At 44.7% G+C, this 21,208-nt stretch overlaps 1 protein-coding gene across 10 annotated transcripts in view; it reads left to right on the top strand.

Moving 5' to 3' along the window:
• LOC115195396 (MAP/microtubule affinity-regulating kinase 3) overlaps positions 1–21,208 on the top strand; it is a 110,987-nt gene that overhangs the window by 63,057 nt on the left and 26,722 nt on the right. For 7 of the 10 annotated variants that reach the window (XM_029755218.1, XM_029755250.1, XM_029755226.1 and 4 more), the window contains exons 8-13: positions 1,165–1,401; positions 1,765–1,905; positions 13,304–13,403; positions 19,509–19,621; positions 20,170–20,323; positions 20,761–20,981. In XM_029755218.1, coding sequence (XP_029611078.1) covers positions 1,165–1,401; positions 1,765–1,905; positions 13,304–13,403; positions 19,509–19,621; positions 20,170–20,323; positions 20,761–20,981 — 966 coding nt within the window. The remainder of the gene's footprint in view (positions 1–1,164; positions 1,402–1,764; positions 1,906–13,303; positions 13,404–19,508; positions 19,622–20,169; positions 20,324–20,760; positions 20,982–21,208) is intronic. The other 3 variants (XM_029755235.1, XM_029755243.1, XM_029755267.1) reach the window with 1 other exon arrangement.

Genomic DNA, 21,208 nt, shown 5'->3' on the forward strand with positions numbered 1-21,208 from the left:
ACACACACACACACACACACACACACACACACACACACACACACACACACACACACACACACACACACACACACACACACACACACACACACACACACACACACACACACACACACACACACACTCACTCCTTCACTGCCCTGGGAGAAACACTGTTCATTATCACATCCCACACCTCCCACCTCCCATCTACATCCTCTCACCTGCTACGACACGGGATGTGGTGTTACCATCCCCCAGAGGTGTGTGTGACATACTGTAGTAGTCTCTACAGGGCATTACACGCTCTGTTTCCGCACTCTGTTTCCACGATGACATGTCCTAAATTATGCAGTTGCACAAGATAGAGGGAGAAAGTGGGAGGAAGGAACAGAAAGAGTTGGATAGACAAACAAAGAGGGAGAGGAAGATGGAGAGTGGGAGAAACAAGAAGAAAGAACGAATTCTGGAACTTTGCATGTGCCTACTTCTTATTATACTATGAATGCACTTATTTATTACTGCATTAGAAGTGCCTATTATTGTCTGCATTATTACCTGATATAACTTGTTATCATTCATAACAACACATTGATTGCTTGAAGAGATCCATAGGCATGTCACGAGACCTGTGTCCTGTTCAGGAGGATAGAATGTTACAGAGCGTACCGATATAAATATATAGTGTAGAACATATGATTATTGTCAGAACAACTGGGAATCGTGTCAGCTCTGTTCATTCTTTAATTTACCTGCAACATTCAAGACTATAAAGTGTGGGTGACTGACAGTCTGGCAACGTTACTGCCGGTGTAAATGTCCAACGTTTACTTCGTTATTAGCATCTCATACATTGTAGATTTGAGTCATTTAGCAGACGCTCTTATCCAGAACGACTTACAGTAGTGAGTGGGTACATTTTTCGTACTTGTCCCCCGTGGGAATCAAACCCACAACTCTGGCATTGAAAGCTCCATGCTCTACCAACTAAGCCACATGGGATCAACATCTTGTGTCACTGAATGATGTCCCCACACACCCCACTTATAGTTCACTAGTTCCGGTGTAAAACCTACCCATCTACATCCCCCTTCTTTTAATTGTAAACAACAACAATGTTCAGTGTTTCACATCACTGAATAAATACCACACACAAACACACCCACTTCACCTTCTCTCCCCCAGGCTGAGAACTTACTCCTGGACGCTGACATGAACATCAAGATAGCCGACTTTGGCTTCAGTAACGAGTTCACAATGGGCAGTAAGCTGGACACATTCTGCGGCTCCCCACCCTACGCCGCCCCAGAGCTGTTCCAGGGGAAGAAGTACGACGGGCCTGAGGTGGACGTCTGGAGCCTGGGAGTCATACTGTACACGCTCGTGTCAGGGTCGCTGCCCTTCGACGGTCAGAATCTGAAGGTGTGTGCAAATCTGTGTATGTGTGTTAATCTTTAACCCTGGCCTCTACTCTTATGTCCCAATTCTCTACCCATCTGTCCTAAATGTGCACTTGCTTTGAAAGGAAAGGACTAGTGTAAGAATGGTGGAAACTCCATCTAGTCCATGCTTACACTTGCCTACCATGCTAACTGCGTGGGGAAGAGTACATGATTGCACACTGGGAGACAGGTTGAGACACAGGGTCTACATATCCTCTGTAGGAGCTGAAAGTGTTGTCTGCGGGGAAAATACTGTATCCCCTTCTACATGTCCACCGACTGACCCCTGACCTCTAAACTTCCGACCCTGCCTTTAACCTCTCCTCTCTATCTCCCCCTATAGGAGCTGAGAGAGCGTGTTCTAAGGGGTAAATACCGTATCCCTTTCTACATGTCCACCGACTGTGAAAACCTCCTCAAGCGCTTCTTGGTGCTCAACCCATCCAAGCGTGGTACACTTGAGGTGAGGGAGGATGTCCAAAATGTAAATATGTCTTACGCTTACTACTTATTTTACTTCGCCGTCCACGGACTCCTTCCTTCTTCACGTCACTCCTGCCTGGTTTCTGTCTGTGTGGAGATGTATGGGATGTAAGGTTTGAACACAGCACCTTCATGTGGTCGCCCACATGCATGCGTACACGCACACGCTGGTATGTGCACACACACACACCTCTTCCATCCGATACAGTAGATTTCCCACTGTTAGACGCATATGCACTCGCACGCACGCACACTCACACACACACACCTATCCCTCCCCCATCTACACCATAGTCCTGTCTGTACACACACTCATCTCCCTGTGCTGAAGAAACAGACATAATTAATTAAACAGCAAAAGGCAGTCCTACCACTCACATCACGTGTGTGTGTGTGTCCGTGTGTGTGCATTTGTGTACATTTTAGTATTTATTTTAGTATTTATCTAAAACTGACCATAGATCAGTGTCTAGGGGCAACTTCATTCTCGTCCTTTTTGTACAATACCACATCACCCAGGGGAAAAACAAAACCGTTTCTTCAAATCAAATTTTATTTGTCACATGTGCCGAGTAGAACAGGTGTGTAGACCGTACAGTGAAATGCAGTTTTAAGAAAATACCCCCCCCCCAAAAGATAACAATAACACATAATTAAAGGGCAGCAGTAAATAACAATAGAGGGGCTATATACAGGAGGTACCAGTACAGAGTCAATGTCAATGTGTGGGGGCACCGGTGTCGAGGTAATTGAGGTAATATGTACATGTAGGTAAAGTTATTAAAGTGACTATGCATAGATATTAACAGAGAGCAGCAGCAGCAGCGTTCCAGGGGGAGGGGGCGGGGGGGGGGGCAATGCAAATAGTCTGGGTAGCCATTTGATTAGCTGTTCAGGAGTCTAATGGCTTGGGGGTAGTAGCTATTTAGGAGCCTCTTGGACCTAGACTTGGTGCTCCGGCACTGCTTGCCGTGCGGTAGCAGAGAGAACAGTCTATGACTAGGGTGGCTGGAGTCTTTGACAACTTTTAGAGCCTTCCTCTGACACCGCCTGGTATAGAGGTCCTGGATAGCAGGAAGCTTGTCCCCGGTGATGTGCTGGCCGTACGCACTACCCTCTATAGTGCCTTGCAGTCGGAAGCCGAGCAGTTGCCATACCAGGAGGTGATGCAACTGGTCAGGATACTCTCGATGGAGAGGAGAGGTTGTTGTCCTGGCACCACACGGTCAGGTCTCTGACCTCCTCCCTACAGGCTGTCTCGTCATTGTCGGTGATCAGGCCTACCACTAATCTGTCATCGGCAAACTTGATGATGGTGTTGGAATCGTGCCTGGCCGTGCAGTCATGAGTGAACAGAGAGTACCCCTGAGGGGCCCCCGTGTTGAGGATCATCGTGGCGGATGTGTTGTTACCTACCCTTACCACCTGGGGGCAGCCCGTCAGGAAGTCCAGGATGCAGTTGCAGAGGGAGGTGTTTAGTCTCAAGGTCCTTAGCTTAGTGATGAGCTTTGAGGGCACTATGGTGTTGAACGCTGAACTGTAGTCAATGAATAGCATTCTCACATAAGTGTTCCTTTTGTCCAGGTGTGAAATGGCAGTGTTGAGTGCAATAGAGATTGCATCATCCGTGGATCTGTTGGGGCGGTATGCAAATTGGAGTGGGTCTAGGGTTTTTGGGATAATGGTGTTGATGTGAGCTATGACCAGCCTTTCAAAGAATTCATGGCTACAGACGTGAGTGCTACGGGTCAGTAGTCATTTAGGCAGGTTACCTTAGTGTTCTTGGGCACAGGGACTATGGTGGTCTGCTTAAAACATGTTGATATTACAGACTCGGACAGGGAGAGGTTGAAAATGTCAGTGAAGACACTTCCCAGTTGGTCAGCGCAGGCTCAGAGTACACGTCCTGGTAATCCGTCTGGCCCTGCGGCCTTGGGAATGTTGACCTGTTTTAAGGTCTTACTCACATCGACTGCGGAGAGCGTGATCACACAGTCGTCCGGAACAGCTGATGCTCTCATGCGTGTTTCAGTGTTACTTGCCTCGAAGCGAGCATAGAAGTTATTTAGCTCGTCTGGTAGGTTCGTGTCACTGGGCAGCTCTCGGCTGTGCTTCTCTTGGTAATATTTAATAATATAATATACCACATCCGATGAGCGTTGGAGACAGTGTAGTACGATTAGATCTTAGTCTTGTATTGACGCTTTGCCTGTTTGATGATTCGTCGGAGGGCATATTGGGATTTCTCCCTGAAAGCGGCATTTCTCCTTGAAAGCGGCAGCTCTACTCTTTAGCTCAGTGCGAATGTTGCCTGTAATCCATGGTTTCTGGTTGGGGTATGTATGTACAGTCACTGTGGGGATGATGTCCTCGATGCACTTATTGATAAAACCAGTGACTGATGTGGTGTACTCCTCAATGCCATCGGAAGAATCCCGGAACATATTCCAGTCTGTGCTAGCAAAGCATTCCTGTAGTTTTAGCATCTGCTTCATCTGACCACTTTTTTTATAGACCGAGTCACTGGTGCTTCTTGCTTTAATTTTAGCTTGAAAGCTGGAATCAGGAGGATAGAATTATGGTCAGATTTGCCAAATGGAGGGCGAGGGAGAGCTTTGTACGCGTCTCTGTGTGTGGAGTATAGGTGGTCTAGAATTGTTTTTCTGCTGGTTACAAATTTAACATGCTGATAGAAATTCGGTAAATCTGATTTAAGTTTCCCTGCATTAAAGTCCCCGGCCATTAGGAGCGCCGCCTCTGGATGAGCGTTTTCCTGTTTGCTTATGGCGGCATACAGCTCATTGAGCGCAGTTTTAGTGCCAGCATCGGTCTGTGGTGGTATGTAGACAGCTACGTAAAATACAGATGAAAACTCTCTAGGCAGATAGTGTGGTCTACAGCTTATCATGAGATACTCTACCTCAGGCGAGCAAAACCTTGAGACTTCCTTAGATATCGTGCACCAGCTGTTGTTCACATATGCATAGGGCCCCGCCTTGTGTCTTACCAAAGGTTGCTGTTCTGTCCTGCCGATGGAGTGTATAACCCACCAGCTGTATGTTCTTAATGTTGTCATTCAGCCACGGCTCGATGAAACATAAGATATTACAGTTTTGAATGTCCCGTTGGTAGGATATACAGTTGAAGTCGGATGTTTACATACACTTAGGTTGGAGTCATTAAAACTCGTTTTTCAACCACTCCACACATTTCTTGTTAACAAACTATAGTTTTGGCAAGTCGGTTAGGACATCTACATAATTTTTCTAACAATTGTTTACAGACAGATAATTTCACTTATAATTCACTGTATCACAATTCCAGTGGGACAGAGGTTTACATACAAAACGTTGACTGTGCCTTTAAACAGCTTGGAAAATTCCAGAAAATTATGTCATGGCTTTAGAAGCTTCTGATAGGCTAATTGACGTCATTTGAGTAAATTGGAGGTGTACCTGTGGATGTATTTCAAGGCCTACCTTCAAACTCAGTGCCTCTGTGCTTGATATCATGGGAAAATCAAAAGAAATCAGCCAAGACATCAGAAAAAAAAATTTGACCTTGGGAGCAATTTCCAAATGCCTGAAGGTACCACGTTCATCTGTACAAACAACAGCATTCAAATATAAACACCAAAGGACCACACAGCCGTCATACCGCTCAGGAAGGAGACGCGTTCTGTCTCCTAGAGATTAATGTACTTTGGTGCTAAAAGTGCAAATCAACCCAGAACAACAGCAAAGGACTTTGTGAAGATGCTGGAGGAAACAGGTACAAAAGTATCTATATCCATAGTAAAACGAGTCCTATATCGACATAACCTGAAAGGCCGCTTTGCAAGGAAGAAGCCACTGTTCCAAAGCCGCCATAAAAAAGCCAGACTATGGTTTGCAACTGCACATGGGGACAGAGATGGTACTTTTTGGAGAAATGTCCTGTGGTCTGATGAAACAAAAATACAACTGTTTGTCCATAATGACCATCGTTATGTTTGGAGGAAAAAGGGGGAGGCTTGCAAGCCGAAGAACACCATCCCAACCGTGAAGCATGGGGGTGGCAGCATCATGTTGTGGGCGTGCTTTGCTGCAGGAGGGACTGGTGCACTTCACAAAATAGATGGCATCATGAGGGAGGAAAATTATGTGGATATATTGAAGCAACATCTCAAGACATCAGTCTGAAAGTTAAAGCTTGGTCGCAAATGGGTCTTCCAAATGGACAATGACCCCAAGCATACTTCCAAAGTTGTTGCAAAATGGCTTAAGGACAACAAAGTCAAGGTATTGGAGTGGCCATCACAAAGCCCTGACCTCAATCCTACAGAACATTTGATGGCAGAACTGAAAAAGCGTGTGCGAGCAAGGAGGTCTACAAACCTGACTCAGTTACACCAGCTCTGTCAGGAGGAATGGGCCAAAATTCACCCAATTTATTGTGGGAAGCTTGTGGATGGCTACCCAAAACCAAATACTAATTGAGTGTATGTAAACTTCTGACCCACTGGGAATGTGATGAAAGAAATAAAAGCTGAAATAAATCATTCTCTACTATTATTCTGACATTTCACATTCTTAAAATAAAGTGGTGATCCTAACTGACCTAAAACAGGGAATTTTTACTTGGATTAAATGTCAGGAATTGTGAAAAAATGTGTTTAAATGTATTTGGCTAAGGTGTATGTAAACTTCCGACTTCAACTGTATACTGTCAATTGTGGGACCTTTTATATAGACAGGTGTGTGCCTTTCCAAATCATGTCCAATCAATTGAGTTTACCACAATCCAATCAAGTTGTATTAACATCTCAAGGATGATCAATGGAATCTTTGAGTTCAATTTCGAGAGTCGTAGCAAAGGGTCTGAATTCTTATGTATAATAATGCATTTCTGTTTTTTATTTTAAATACATTTGTAAAAAATTCTAAAAACCTGTTTTTGCTTTATCAATATGTGGTTTTGTGTGTAAATTGATGAGGAAAGAAAAGTATTTAATCCATTTTAGAATAAGGCTGTAACGTAACAAAAGTCAAGGGGTCTGAATAGTTTTCGAATGTAGTGTACGTTGTAAAATGTCATTCATAGGCTAGGTTGTAGCAACCCCATGATGGGTATATGGAAAGTTTAAGTATCATGTAGTAGCCTCAGCCTTTCAATGATTCATTGAGCTGGGTGAATGGAAAATGGATGACAGTCATCCAATATGCTGTAATAGAAATAAGGCCATGCCCATTATATTTTTTTATTGTCCTCCCTCATCTTAAACGGAACCGACCGCCACTGTTGTTAACAATGTAACAAGGTTGAATGCAAAGTGTCCACTAAAATCTTAATTGATTTTTCTTCAAATTATTTAAATGATCACTGTGCTGTTGCCTATGTGAGGGATTGTAAAATTCCTAAACTTCCTTCACGTATCATTATGAAAAGGAATTGGAAGCAGTTTGATACTCAGGGTTTTGTACATGATGTTTTTAACTTTACCTGAAATAAAGTTGAATTCATCCCTGATGTTGAATTTGCTTTTTTTTTTACTTCCATAAAGCATTCCAGGAAGCATGCCCCTTTCAAACAAAACATAATTAAAGGCAGAGACAACCCTTGGTTCTCAGATGAACTAGCAGTCATAAGGAAACTGAATGCTTTGTGGGCTTAAGCAAGAAGGTCTGATTCAGCTGATGATTGGATGCCTTCGGGAATCAGGTTGTGGCTATGACCCGAAAGCTGAAAGCAGACCACTATCTCAAATCTACTGCTGATAATCTGAATAATCCTTCAACATTTTTGAAAAGTTTAGAGTGCAAAGGAGATGCACAGCTCCCTAAACAACTGCTGGTTGACTCACAGGTGGTAATTGAGAACCTTTATTCTGAACTCTTTTAATCAACATGTTCTTGATGCAGGTTATTTGATAGGGTTAAAGGTCCATATGCGCCCCCTGGGAAATTACCCGACACCCTCCCCCATTTCTCCTTCACCCAAATCCAGATAGCTGATGTTCTGAAAGAGCTGCAAAATCTGAACCCCTACAAATCAGCTGAGCTACACAATCTGGACCCTCTCTTTCTAAAATTATCCGCTGCAATTGTTGCAACTCCTATTACTAGCTTGTTCAATCTCTCTTTCGTATCGTCTAAGATCCCAAAAGAATGGAAAGCTGCCACGGTCATCCCCCTCTTCAAAGGGGGTGACACTAGACCCAAACTGTTACAGACCTGTATCTATCCTACCCTGCCTTTTCTAAAGTCTTCGTAAGCCAAGTTAACAAACAGATCACCGACCATTTCGAATCTCACCGTACCTTCTCCGCTATGCAATCTGGTTTCCGAGCTGGTCATGGGTACACCTCACCCACGCTCAAGGTCCTAAACGATATCATAACCGCCATCGATAAAAGACAATACTGTGCAGCCGCATTCATCGACCTGGCCAAGGCTTTCGACTCTGTCAATCACCACATTCTTATCATCAGACTCAACAGCCTTGGTTTCTCAAATGACTGCCTTGTCTGGTTCACCAACTACTTCTCAGATAGAGTTCAGTGTGTCAAATTGGAGGGCCTGTTGTCCGGACCTCTGGCAGTCTCTATGGGGGTGCCACAGGCTTCAATTCTCGGGCTGATTCTTTTTTTCTGTATACATCAATGATGTCGCTCTTGCTGCTGCTGATTCTCTGATCCACCTCTACGCAGACGACACCATTCTGTATACTTCTGGCCCATCTTTGGACACTGTGTTAACAAACCTCTAGACGAGCTTCATTGCCATACAACACTCCTTCTGTGGCCTCCAACTGCTCTTAAATGCAAGCAAAACTAAATGCATTCTCTTCAACCGATCGCTGCCCACACCCACCAGCCCGCCCGTCTAGCATCACTACTCTGGACGGTTCTGACTTAGAATATGTGGACAACTACAAATACCTAGGTGTCTGGTTAGAGTGTAAACTCTCCTTCCAGACTCACATTAAGCATCTCCAATCCAAAATTAAATCTAGAATCGGCTTCCTATTTTGCAACAAAGCATCCGTCACTCATGCTGCCAAACATACCCTTGTAAAACTGACTATCCTACTGATCCTTGCTTTCGGCGATGTCATTTACAAAATAGCATCCAAACCCCTACTCAGCAAATTGGATGTAGTCTATCACAGGGCCATCCGTTTTGTCACCAAAGCCCCATATTCTACCCACCATTGCGACCTGTATGCTCTCGTTGGCTGGCCCTCGCTTCATATTCGTCGCCAAACCCACTGGCTCCAGGTCATCTATAAGTCTTTGCTAGGTAAAGCCCCGCATTATCTCAGCTCACTGGTCACCATAGCAGCACCCACCTGTAGCACGCGCTCTAGCAGGTATATTTCACTGGTCACCCCCAAAGCCAGCTCCTCCTTTGGCCGCCTTTCCTTCAAATTCTCTGCTGCCAATGACTGGAACGAATTGCAAAAATCACTGAAGCTGGAGATTTATATTTCCCTCACTAACTTTAAGCATCAGCTGTCAGAGCAGTTTACCGATCACTGCACCTGTACTGTACATAGCCCATCTGTAAATACCCCACCCAACTACCTCATCCCCATGTTGTTATTTATTTTCTTTCACCTTTGCACCCCAGTATCTCTACTTGCACATTCATCTTCTGGACATCTATCACTCCAGTGTTTATTTGCTAAATATTAATTATTTCGCCACTATGGCCTATTTATTGCCTTACCTCCCTAATCTTACTACATTTGCACACACTGTATATAGATTTTTCTATTCTGTTATTGACTGTTCGTTTGTTTATCCCATGTGTAACTCTGTGTTGTTGGTGTCGCATTGCTTTGCTTTATCTTGGCCAGGTGGCAGTTGTAAATGAGAACTTGTTCTCAACTGACCTACCTGGTTAGATAAAGGTGAAATGAAATAAAAAGCAAGCCTTCTCCAGGTTCTCTGTCTCGGAGCTGCAGACGTCATTGCTCCTCCTTTAGATTCATATCAACTTTATTATCCCACCAGGGGGAAATTCATTTGGTCATGTGCTTAAAAATACATAAAACATGAAAACACAAACTACACAATAATTCATTCAAAGTGCTATAGCTACACATTTAAAGTGAAAGTGCAATATGGTGGATACTCGTGGGACCAACAGACTATCTATTATACAGCCTAATGCCTGTTGGAATAAAATAGTCCCCATATCTATCTGTTTAAATTTTCTTTTGAAGAAGTATCTTTCCCCTTGTCTGGCTGCTGCTGTCTGCATTTTGAGTGAAGGGGATGAGTATTTGAGTGAAGGGGGATGAGTATTGTCGTGTAAAATGCTTTCAAGTTTCATCTTTAACCTCACCCTAGAATGAAATATCCAAGTTGTGGAAATCAGGATTTGTCCAACCTCTTTTGAAAGGAGGTGATCACATTCTTCTGAATAACTATTGGCCCACATATAAATAGTCTGTTCTGGCAGAGGTATTGGAGGCCTTGGACAATAAGGCCTACCTCCAGGAAAACAATATTTTGAGTGGTATGGTTTCAATCAGGTTTCAGGTCAGTAGGAGTAAACATTTGCTTAACAAGCAATGAATTTGAAATACAGATTCAACCACAAAGACCAGGGAGGTATTCCAATGCCTCGCAAAGAAGGGCACCTATTGGTAGATGGGTAAAAACAAGACAAGCAGACATTGAATAGCCCTTTGAGCATAGTGAAGTTATTAATTACACTTTGGATGATGTATCAATACACCCAATCACTACAAAGATACAGGCGTCCTTCCTGACTAAGTTGCGGAGAGGAAGGAAACGGAGGCCAATGGTGAATTTAAAACAGTTAGAGTTTAATGGCTGTGATAGGCGAAAACTGAGGATGGATCAACAACATTGTACTTATTCCACAATAATAACCTCTTTGACAGAGTGAAAATAAATCAGCCAGTACAGAAAAAAAATATGCATCCTGTTTGCAACAAGGAACTGAAGTAATACAGCTAAAAATTAGGCAAAGCAATTCACTTTTTGTCCTGAATACAACGTGTTATGTTTGGGGCAAATCCAGTACAACACATTACTGAGTACCTCTCTCCGTATTTTCAAGCACAGTGTGTTAAGCCAGATGGTTGTGAGTCGGACACCGTAAAGATCAATTTTAGGTCCCCTGTTTATTATCTATATCAACAACATTGGGAGCCATATTGAGACAGCTGATATACATTTTTATGTGGATGACACTGTTCTCTATTCAAGTGACAGCAGTTTGACTTTGGCTTTGGAAAAAGCTCTAACAGCGTTTAACATCATTCAACAGAATCTGTACAATTTCAAGCTTGTTCTGAAATCTTCTAAAACAAAATGCTTGCTATTTTCTAATACTAACCACCCTGAATACCATGTAACTACTACCTTGGATTGACATTCTATAGAGCAAATCAGAACGTACAAATATCTGGGAGTTTGGGTGGATGAGAAGTTGAGCTTCACCACCCATGTGGAGAACCTTGCCAGGAAACTCAAGCTGCGTATTGGGTTTTATTACCGGCACAGAGCTTGTTTTCCTATGCCACGAGAAAATAGTTTTGTTGTACTTGGACTATGGTCATACTATTTATGTGATCAAGCTCTACATTGAATGCTCTTGGCGCTGTGTATCTTGCAGCCCTATGTTTTGTCACCAATCAGAGACGTCTAACTCATTGTGATCTCTACAATGCTGTCAGGTGGACATCACTAGCAACATGCAGGCTCAAACACTGGTACATTCTTACTTATAAGGCCATTTTAGGAAAACTGCTATTTTACCTAGCTCGGAATGAAAACACTAAGATCTCAATCTTGTTTTATGCTAAAAGTCCCAGAAATTTGAACCAAGCATTCAATTCCTTGAAATGGAACTGAGCCCAACCCTGGCTCCCACATTCAACTTATCAGACGCTCCCCATTGGAATGGATCCTGGGTTGCGTTCAGGATGTTGCAACGTTCCAGAATGTTGCAGATATAAATATATTGTATAGAGTTGACACGATTCCCTCTTGAGAGAGAAGTATTTATTTTTCAATCTGAATGGTATGTAAAGTTCTCTGCTGAATGTGACCCCAGTAAACCACTCTACTGACCGACAGTCCTTCTATAGACCCTCATCCAGAGTTGGGGTGAATTCTATTTCAATTCACTGAATTCCTGATTTGAAATGAAATTGTAATTGGTCCCAACCATACCCACCTCTGTCGAATCTGGACCTGGAGGTCCGCCACTCTGCTGGTTTTCATCCTTCCCTTCTAATCAAGGAACTATTCAGACATGGGACACTAGGGTCGATTTCATTAGGTACCAACGCTTGTTTGTGTTTTCTGTTGAAAAGTGTTTTGAAATGTTTTCCGTGGTGTGCCTCAATGAACACGACCTAGGTGAATGGCATCTCGGGCCATTCAATGAAATGAATCAATCATTTTACTACCAGGAAGAATCTAAAACCAGCAGTACTGCAGACGTCCAGGCTGTGACTTGAGTACCAGAGTTGGGGACAATACTATTTAAATTCAAAGAATTGAACCAAATGTGAATTCAAATGGAATTGACCCCAACCCTGTCATTACCCTTGTACTAAAGAATCCATTCCTAACATTCAGGGTGCCAGGCTGGTTCTACATTCAACAACCCCACTTCCTGGTCTTGCCAAACAAGCCCATGAGAAAAGACTTGGCCGAAGCAGAAAGAGACTGGCACAAACAGTGCATTCGAAAAGTATTCAGATCCCTTACATTTTTCCACATTTTGCTACGTTACAGCCTTGTTCTAAAATTGGTTAAGTTTCATTTTTTCCTCATCAATCTCCACACAATACCCAATAATGACAAAGTGAAAACATGTTTTTAGACATTTTTGCTCATTGAAAGGGTCTGAATACTTATGTAAATTAGGTGTTTCTGTTTTAAAATTGTTTTTAAATTAGCAAACATTTCTAAAAACCTGTTTTCGCTTTGTTATTATGGAGTATTGAGGGGAAAAAGGAATGTAATCAATTTTAGAATAAGGCTGTAACGTAATAAAATGTAGAAAAAGTGAAGAGTTCTGAATTCTTTCTTAATGCACTGTATATGCCACTATTTTACCCAATCCCAAATCGACCCCTTGCCCCTACCCGCGGGCCCTTGCCATTGCCTCACTTGGGTAGATCGGAAAGGATTAGATAAGCAATATTATAATGGCTCCTAATTTTGCCTTTTGATAGCTTAGGTGGAAATATTTACAAATTGCTGATAGATCTGTAAAGGGTTGGATAGATACTAAGTGCATAGGCGCACGGTGTACGGGTGAGTGGTTGATTTAGGATTGGGCATCACTGTTAGGAAATTCCCCTTCGTTTGGCGGGTAATTGGGCCTCTAGAGCAGAGACTGATGTTTGTCTGTCCTTCTCCCTCATAGCAAATCATGAAGGACCGGTGGATAAACGCAGGCCTAGAGGAGAATGAACTGAAGCCATTCATGGAGCCAGAACAGGACATCACAGACCAGAAGAGAATAGGTACATTGACTCAAACACTCCTCATATATATATATATATATATATATATGAATTCTATTTCAATTCACTCAATTTGGATATATATATATCCAATCCTTTATCTATCAGTGGCTCCATATATATATATATATATATATATATATATATATATATATATATATATATATATATATATATATCAGCGGCTCCCAATTTGCTTCCTTACCTTTCAATGTTTTCAGATCTGAACAGGTATAGGTATAAAGAGTGTAGCGGTGGAGCTTCTACCATATTGCTTACACCTTAGATCTGCATTAAGGAAGGGTTAGGTAGGGAATAGGGGACTGGCTTTACATCTATAAATCTATACACTGTATCATCCTAAATGGCACCCCATTCCCTATATAATGTACTATGTTTGATAGGGCTCTGGTCAAAAGTAGTGCACTATGTAGGGAATAGGGTGCCATTTGGGACACAGTCAATGACTTTATTAAACCAGTGATGGTCAAATCAAATCATTAAATCAAATGTATTTGTCACATACACATGGTTAGCAGGTGTTAATGCAAGTGTAGCGAAATGCTTGTGCTTCTAGTTCCGACCATGCAGTAATATCTAACAAGTAATATAACCTAACAATTTCACAACAACGACCTTATACACACAAGTGTAAAGGAATGAATATGAATATGTACATACAAATATATAAATGAGTGATGGACGAACGGCATAGGCAAGATGCAGTAGATGGTATAGGGTACAGTATATACATATGAGATGAGTAATGTAGGGTATGAAAACATAAAGCGGCATTGTTTAAGTGGCTAGTGATACATTACATCAAGATGGCAAGATGCAGTAGATGGTATAGAGTACAGTATATACATATGAGATGAGTAATGTAGGGTATGAAAACATTATATGAAGTGGCATTGTTTAAAGTGGCTAGTGATACATTTAATTACATCAAGATGATGTGGATGGTATAGGGTACAGTATATACATATGAGATGAGTAATGTAGGGTAAGTAAACATATATATAAAGTGGCTAGTGATAAATTGATTACATCAATTTTTCCATTATTAAAGTGGCTGTTGTTGAGTCAGTGTGTTGGCAGCAGCCACTCAATGTTAGTGATGGCTGTTTAACAGTCTGATGGCCTTGAGAAAAAACTGTTTTTCAGTCTCTCGGTCCCCGCTTTGATGCACCTGTACTGACCTCGCCTTCTGGGTGATAGCGGGGTGAACAGGCAGTGGCTGTGGTTGTTGTCCTTGATGATCTTTTTGACCTTCCTGTGACATCGGGTGGTGTAGGTGTCCTGGAGGGCAGGTAGTTTGCACCCGGTGATGCGTTGTGCAGACCTCACTACCCTCTAGAGAGCCTTCTGGTTATGGGTGGACCAGCTGCCGTACCAGGTGGTGATACAGCCCGACAGGATGCTCTCGATTGTGCATCTGTAAAAGTTTGTGAGTGTTTTTGGTGACAAGCCGAATTTCTTCAGCCTCCTGTGTTTGAAGAGGCGCTGCTGCGCCTTCTTCACCACGCTGTCTATGTGGGTGGACCATTTCAGTTTGTCTGTGATGTGTACGCCGAGGAACTTAAAACTCTCCACCCTCTCCACTACTGTCCCGTCAATGTAGATAGGGGGCTGCTCCCTCTGCTGTTTCCTGAAGTCCACGATCATCTCCTTTGTTTTGTTGACATTGAGTGTGAGGTTATATTCCTGACACCACACTCCGAGGGCCCTCACCTCCTCCCTGTAGGCCGTCTCATCGTTGTTGGTAATCAAGCCTACCACTGTAGTGTCGTCTGCAAACTTGATGATTGAGTTGGAGGCGTGCATGGCCACGCAGTCGTGGGTGAACAGGGAGTACAGGAGAGGGCTGAGAACGCACCCTTGTGGGGACCCAGTGTTGAGGATCAGCGGGGTGGAGATGTTGTTACCTACCCTCACCACCTGGGGGCGGCCCGTCAGGAAGTCCAGGACCCAGTTGCACAGGGCGAGGTCGAGACCCAGGGTCTCGAGCTTAATGGCAAGTTTGGAGGGTACTAGGGTGTTAAATGCTGAGCTGTAATCGATGAACAGCATTCTTACATAGGTATTCCTCTTGTCCAGATGGGTTAGGGCAGTGTGCAGTGTGATGGCGATTGCGTTGTCTGTGGACCTATTGGGTCGGTAAGCAAATTGGAGTGGGTCTAGGGTGACAGGTAGGGTGGAGGTGATATGGTCCTTGACTAGTCTCTGAAAGCACTTCATGATGACAGAAGTGAGTGCTACTGGGCGGTAGTCATTTAGCTCAGTTACCTTAGCTTTCTTGGGAACAGGAACAATGGTGGCCCTCTTGAAGCATGCGGGGACAGCAGATTGGGATAAGGATTGATTGAATATGTCTGTAAACACACCAGCCAGCTGCGTATGCGTATGCTCTGAGGATGCGGCCGGGAATGCCGTCTGGGCCTGCAGCCTTGCGAGGGTTAACATGTTTTACTCACGTTGGCTACAGTGAAGGAGAGCCCACAGGTTTTGGTAGCGGGCCGTGTCAGTGGCACTGTATTGTCCTCAAAGCAAGCAAAAAAGTTGTTTAGTCTGTCTGGGAGCAAGGCATCGTGATCCGCGACGGGGCTGGTTTTTCTTTTGTAGTCAGTGATTGACTGTAGACCCTGCCACATACCTCTCGTGTCTGAGCCATTGAATTGCGACTCCACTTTGTCTCTGTACTGACGCTTAGCTTGTTTGATTGCCTTGCGGAGGGAATAGCTACACAGTTTGTATTCGGTCATGTTTCCGGTCACCTTGCCCTGATTAAAGGCAGTGATTTGCGCGTTCAGTTTTGCGCGAATGCTGCCATCATACCGCTTCATGGAGAGTTACTGAGTATACAGGCTTTTGTTCCTGTCTAGCTCTAACACACCTGATTCAGATGTGTTGGCACATGTATTTAGAGGGAATCGCCCCTTACTCCCTGTGTTAGGGGCTAGCCTTGCATGCTGTGCCCAACGTGAGCATGGCAGAGCTGTGTTGTTTTCAGATATCCGCAGGCAGCACATGGTCTAGCACTTCACTTAGACACACACACACAGTCATTAAAACACACACAGTCATTAAAAATCATGCACGACCCTGCATTAACACAACCACAATCAGTGACACAGTCATTATTGAAATACATGTGTGCGTGCAAACACACAAACGCACACACAGATCCACAAGTCGATACAGTCTGGCAGGCATTGTTCTTTCCACTCGGACCCCCAGGGCTTGCCCCCTCCCCTGCCATGCCCTCTGTCGATGGCAGCATTGATCTCACTCAGCAGTGGGAGAGAGACAAGTGTCAGAAAGGATATTCCACAACCTCAACAACAAGGAGGTTCTGTTTGGTTTACTTCCCCACATTATGTACAGTTTATTCACCTTTATTTACGGTCTTCATTTTAGGTTTAGTTTTTGGGTTGGGTTTTGTTTGTTTCACCAGCCGTAAGTTCTCTGTCAATATGTCTCTAATGTATGCATTAGTATGTTGTTGCTGTACATCCAATTTAGCCTTGTGGGATGAATAATGTTTATTCAATTAAATTAATAAGTTCAATGCCCCCTAGTATTTTTGGTTCCCCCTTAATAAATAGGAAATGGCTGTTGCTGTTGCTGTTGGGGGGCACAGAGCTGTTGGCCGGGGTTGGGGTAACCAGGTGGAAGCGTGGCCAGGTATAGCGAAATGCTTATTGAAATTCTCGATTATCGTGGATTTATCGGTGGTGACAGTGTTTCCTAGTCTCAGTGCAGTGGGCAGCTGGGAGGAGGTGCTCTTATTCTCCATGGACTTTACAGTGTCCCAAAACTTTTTGGAATTAGTGCTGCAGGATGCACATTTCTGTTTGAAAAAGCTAGCCTTTGCTTTTGTAACTGACTGTGTATATTGGTTCCTGACTTCCCTGAAAAGTTGCTTATCGCGGGGACTATTTGAAGCTAGTGCAGTGCGCCACAGGATGTTTTTGCGCTGGTCAAGGGCAGTCAAGTCTGGAGTGAACCAAGGGCTATATCTGTTCTTAGTTCTACATTTTTTGAAAGGGGCAAGCTTATTTAAGATGGTGAGGAAGGCACTTTTGAAGAATAACCAGGCATCCTCTACTGACAGGATGAGGTCAATATCCTTTCAGGATACCCGGGCCAGGTCGATTAGAAAGGCCTGCTTGCAGAAGTGTTTTAGGGGACGTTTGACAGTGATGAGGGGTGGTCGGACCCATAACGGATGCAGGCAATGAGGCAGTGATCGCTGAGATCCTGGTTGAAGACAGCAGAGGTGTATTTAGAGGGCAACTTGGTCAGGATGATATCTATGAGGGTGCCCATGTTTACGGATTTGGGGTTGTACCTGCTAGGTTCCTTGCTAATTTGTTTGAGATTGAGGGCATCAAGCTTAGATAGTAGGACGGCCGAGGTGTTAAGCATATCCCAATTTAGGTCACCTAACAGTACGAACTCTGACGATAGATGGGGGGCAATCAATTCACATATGGTGTCCAGGGCACAGCTGGGAGCTGAGGGGGGTCTATAACAAGTGGCAACAGTGGGAGACTTATTTCTGCAGAGATGGATTTTTAAAAGTAGCAGCTCGAACTGTTTGGGCATTGACCTGGATAGTAGGACAGAACTCTGCAGGCTCTCTCTACAGTAGATTGCAACAGACATTTCTGAATTTTTGTTGGCCTTTCTAAGCCAGGAATTCAGACGCGGCTAGGACAACAGGGTTTGTGTGCTAAAGCAGTGAATAAAGCAAACTTAGGCAGGAGGCTTCTGATGTTAACATGCATGAACCCAAGGCTTTTCCGGTTATAGAAGTCAACAAATGAGAGCGTCTGGGGACACACAGAGCCTGAGTTAACCTCTACATCACCAGAGGAATAGAGGAGGAGTAGGATAAGGGTACGGCTAAAGGCTATAAGAACTGGTCGTCTAGTGCGTTCAGAACAGAGAGTAAAAGGAGCAGACTTCTGGGCGTGGTAGGATAGATTCAGGGCATAATTCTCAGACAAGGGCATGGTAGGGTGCGAGTACAGTGGAGGTAAACCTAGGCATTTAGTGACGATGAGAGAGGCTGCATCTCTGGAAGTGGCAGTTAAGCTAGGTGCGGTCTCCCATGTGTGGGGGGTGGGGCAAGGGAGCTATCCGAGGCATGTAGAGCGGGACTAGGGGCTCCGCAGTAAAACAAAACAATGAGAGCTACCCTAAACAACAGTATACAAGGCAGATTGACATTAGAGGGAGTCATAAAGCAATCACAGGTTTTGATTGGGAGGGCTAAGACAACAACAGCGGGTAAATGGCGATGAATGGGCAGAGAGGGTCAGTTAGCTACACACAGGGCCTGAGTTCAAGGCTGGGGCCGACAGATAAACAAAATGAGTACCGTGTTAATGAACAGTCCAGTAGGCATCAGCTGTGTAGCCGAGTGATCATAGGGTCCAATAAGCAGCAATGGACAAAACAGGGAGCCGCTCGGCAGTCATCACTACGCTAGGTAGACATGGCGCTCAGAGAGTTAGCGGGCCGGGGCTAGTAGCTGGGTCTTCGCTGACATCAACGACGCAGAGGCCGGTTGAGAGCACATCGGCCCAAAATAAATCAGCAGACCAGTTGTGATGGATCGGCGGGGCTCCGTGTCGACAAAGGGTCCAGCCCAATTGGCAAGAGAGGTATTGTAGTCGGTGTACTTCGTTTGCTAGCCGGGGGAATGGGCCTAGCTCGAGGCAAACTGCTTCTGGACAAGGGCGTTAGCCACGATAGCCACTCAGTAGCAGCTAGCTAGCTGCGATGATCCAGAGCTTGCGGCAGGAATTCGGAGATGTAGTGGGGGGAAAAAGCAGTCCGATATGCTCAGGGCTGATATCGCGCTATGCAGACTGGCAGATATTATCCGGGCTAAAGCGGCTGGTGTCTGTGCTAAATGTAAAGACTGCTAGCAGTGGCTAACAATGACTAAATAGCTAGTAGCTAATTAGCTGGCTAGCTTCTGAAGGCTAACTTCTGATGGGGGTTCCAGTTATAAGGTCTAAAAAAATATCAGATCCATACCATGTTGGGTGAGGCTAATGCCTGTCCTGTCCCACTCCTGATCCCCTGCAGACATCATGGTGGAGATGGGCTACACTCAAGAGGAGGTCACTGAGTCTTTAACCAGGATGAAGTACGATGAGATCACCGCCACCTACCTGCTACTGGGCAGGAAGTCCACAGAGGTAAGGACAGACTGGGAAAGTGGCCCAATCCCAAATTGTCCCCCAAGCCCTGCACTGAGCGGATGCTGAGAGGATTTGACCTGTGTAATCAATCTGGTAATAGCTCCACCTTGCCCTCTGATAGGCTCGGTGGAAGTTTCACAATATTGTTTATACCAATCAAATCCTCTCAATCTCCCCAAGTGTGTAGGGTTAAGGGAATTATTTGGGATTGACCCAGTACCTGGCCATAAATGACCATGTTAGAAAGCACTGGTTCTATCATGTATTGGTTCTTTGCTTTTAGCACAATTTAAAAAATGTTTTTATCAAGGTTTAGGGGTATGTAAGTGGTTGAAAGTATACAGGTTTGAAACCAAATGACATGCATAATATCTGAAGTGATACAGTGTGTTTGGATGATACTGTCACCGTCACAAATGTCCCTATTTGATATGCTATGTTAAACATATTGAGTGACTTTTCAAAAGAGCACAGACCTGTCCAAAAAATACAGTAAAACTCATCTGCAGCGTGATTTAATTGGAAACTTTTCTTCTCTCTCGAAGTTAGAGGCCAGTGACTCCAGCTCTAGCAGTAACTTGTCTCTGGCCAAGGCGCGGCCCGCCAGCGAGCACAACAACAACGGCCACTCTTCTGCCCATCTCAAGACCCAGCGGTCCATCTCCAGCACCCAGAAACAGAGACGCTACAGCGACCAGGGTGAGAGAGAGGGAGCAGAGGGGGCATGGAGGGAGCAGAGGGGGCATGGAGGGAGCAGAGGGGGCATGGAGAGAGCAGAGGGGGCATGGAGGGGGGAGAGGGGGGAGGGGGAGAGAGAGAGAGTGAGAGAGAAAGAGGGGCAGGGAGGGAGGAAGGAGAGGGGCAGAGAGGGGGAGAGAGGGGCAGGGAGGGATTGGAGGGAGGGAGGGAGAGAGAGAGAGAGAGAGGGAGGGAGAGAGGGGCAGGGAGGGAGGGAGAGAGGGGCAGGGAGGGAGGAGAGAGGGGAGGGAGGAAGATGATGTAAGTGGGACAGGAGGAAAGGAGGTAAAGAGAATATGGGATAATATAGGAAAATGGATGTGAACCTCCAATGCAGCACAGTTCCCATTCTAACTCCACACTGATCCCTGTATCTCTCTCTCCCTCCATCCATCCAGCCGGTCCGTCCATCCCTTCGGTGGGCTACCCCAAGAGGAGCCAGACCACCTCGGCCGAAAACGGAGACTACAAAGAGGACGGGGGTGCTCAGACCCGGAAGTCTGGTTCGTCGGGTGGGTGCAGTGGCGGCGTTGCCCCTGCCAGTCCCCTACTGGGTAATGCCAACAACCCCAACAAGGCCGACATCCCCGACCACAAGAAAGGCTCCACCACACCCACCGTGAGTACAAAGAATATAAACACGGAATATACACTACACTCATTCAAAAATCATGGTAATTAATTGCTGCTATAACAGCCTCCACTCTTTTGGGAAGGCTTTCAACTAGATGGTGGAACATTGCTGTAGGAACTTCCATTCTGCCCCGAGCATTAGTGATGTTGAGCGATTAGGCCTGGCTTGCAGTTGGCTATTCAATTCATCCCAAAGGTGTTCGATGGGGTTGA

Source organism: Salmo trutta, chromosome 1, assembly GCF_901001165.1.
Source record: "Salmo trutta chromosome 1, fSalTru1.1, whole genome shotgun sequence".
NCBI lineage: Eukaryota > Metazoa > Chordata > Actinopteri > Salmoniformes > Salmonidae > Salmo > Salmo trutta.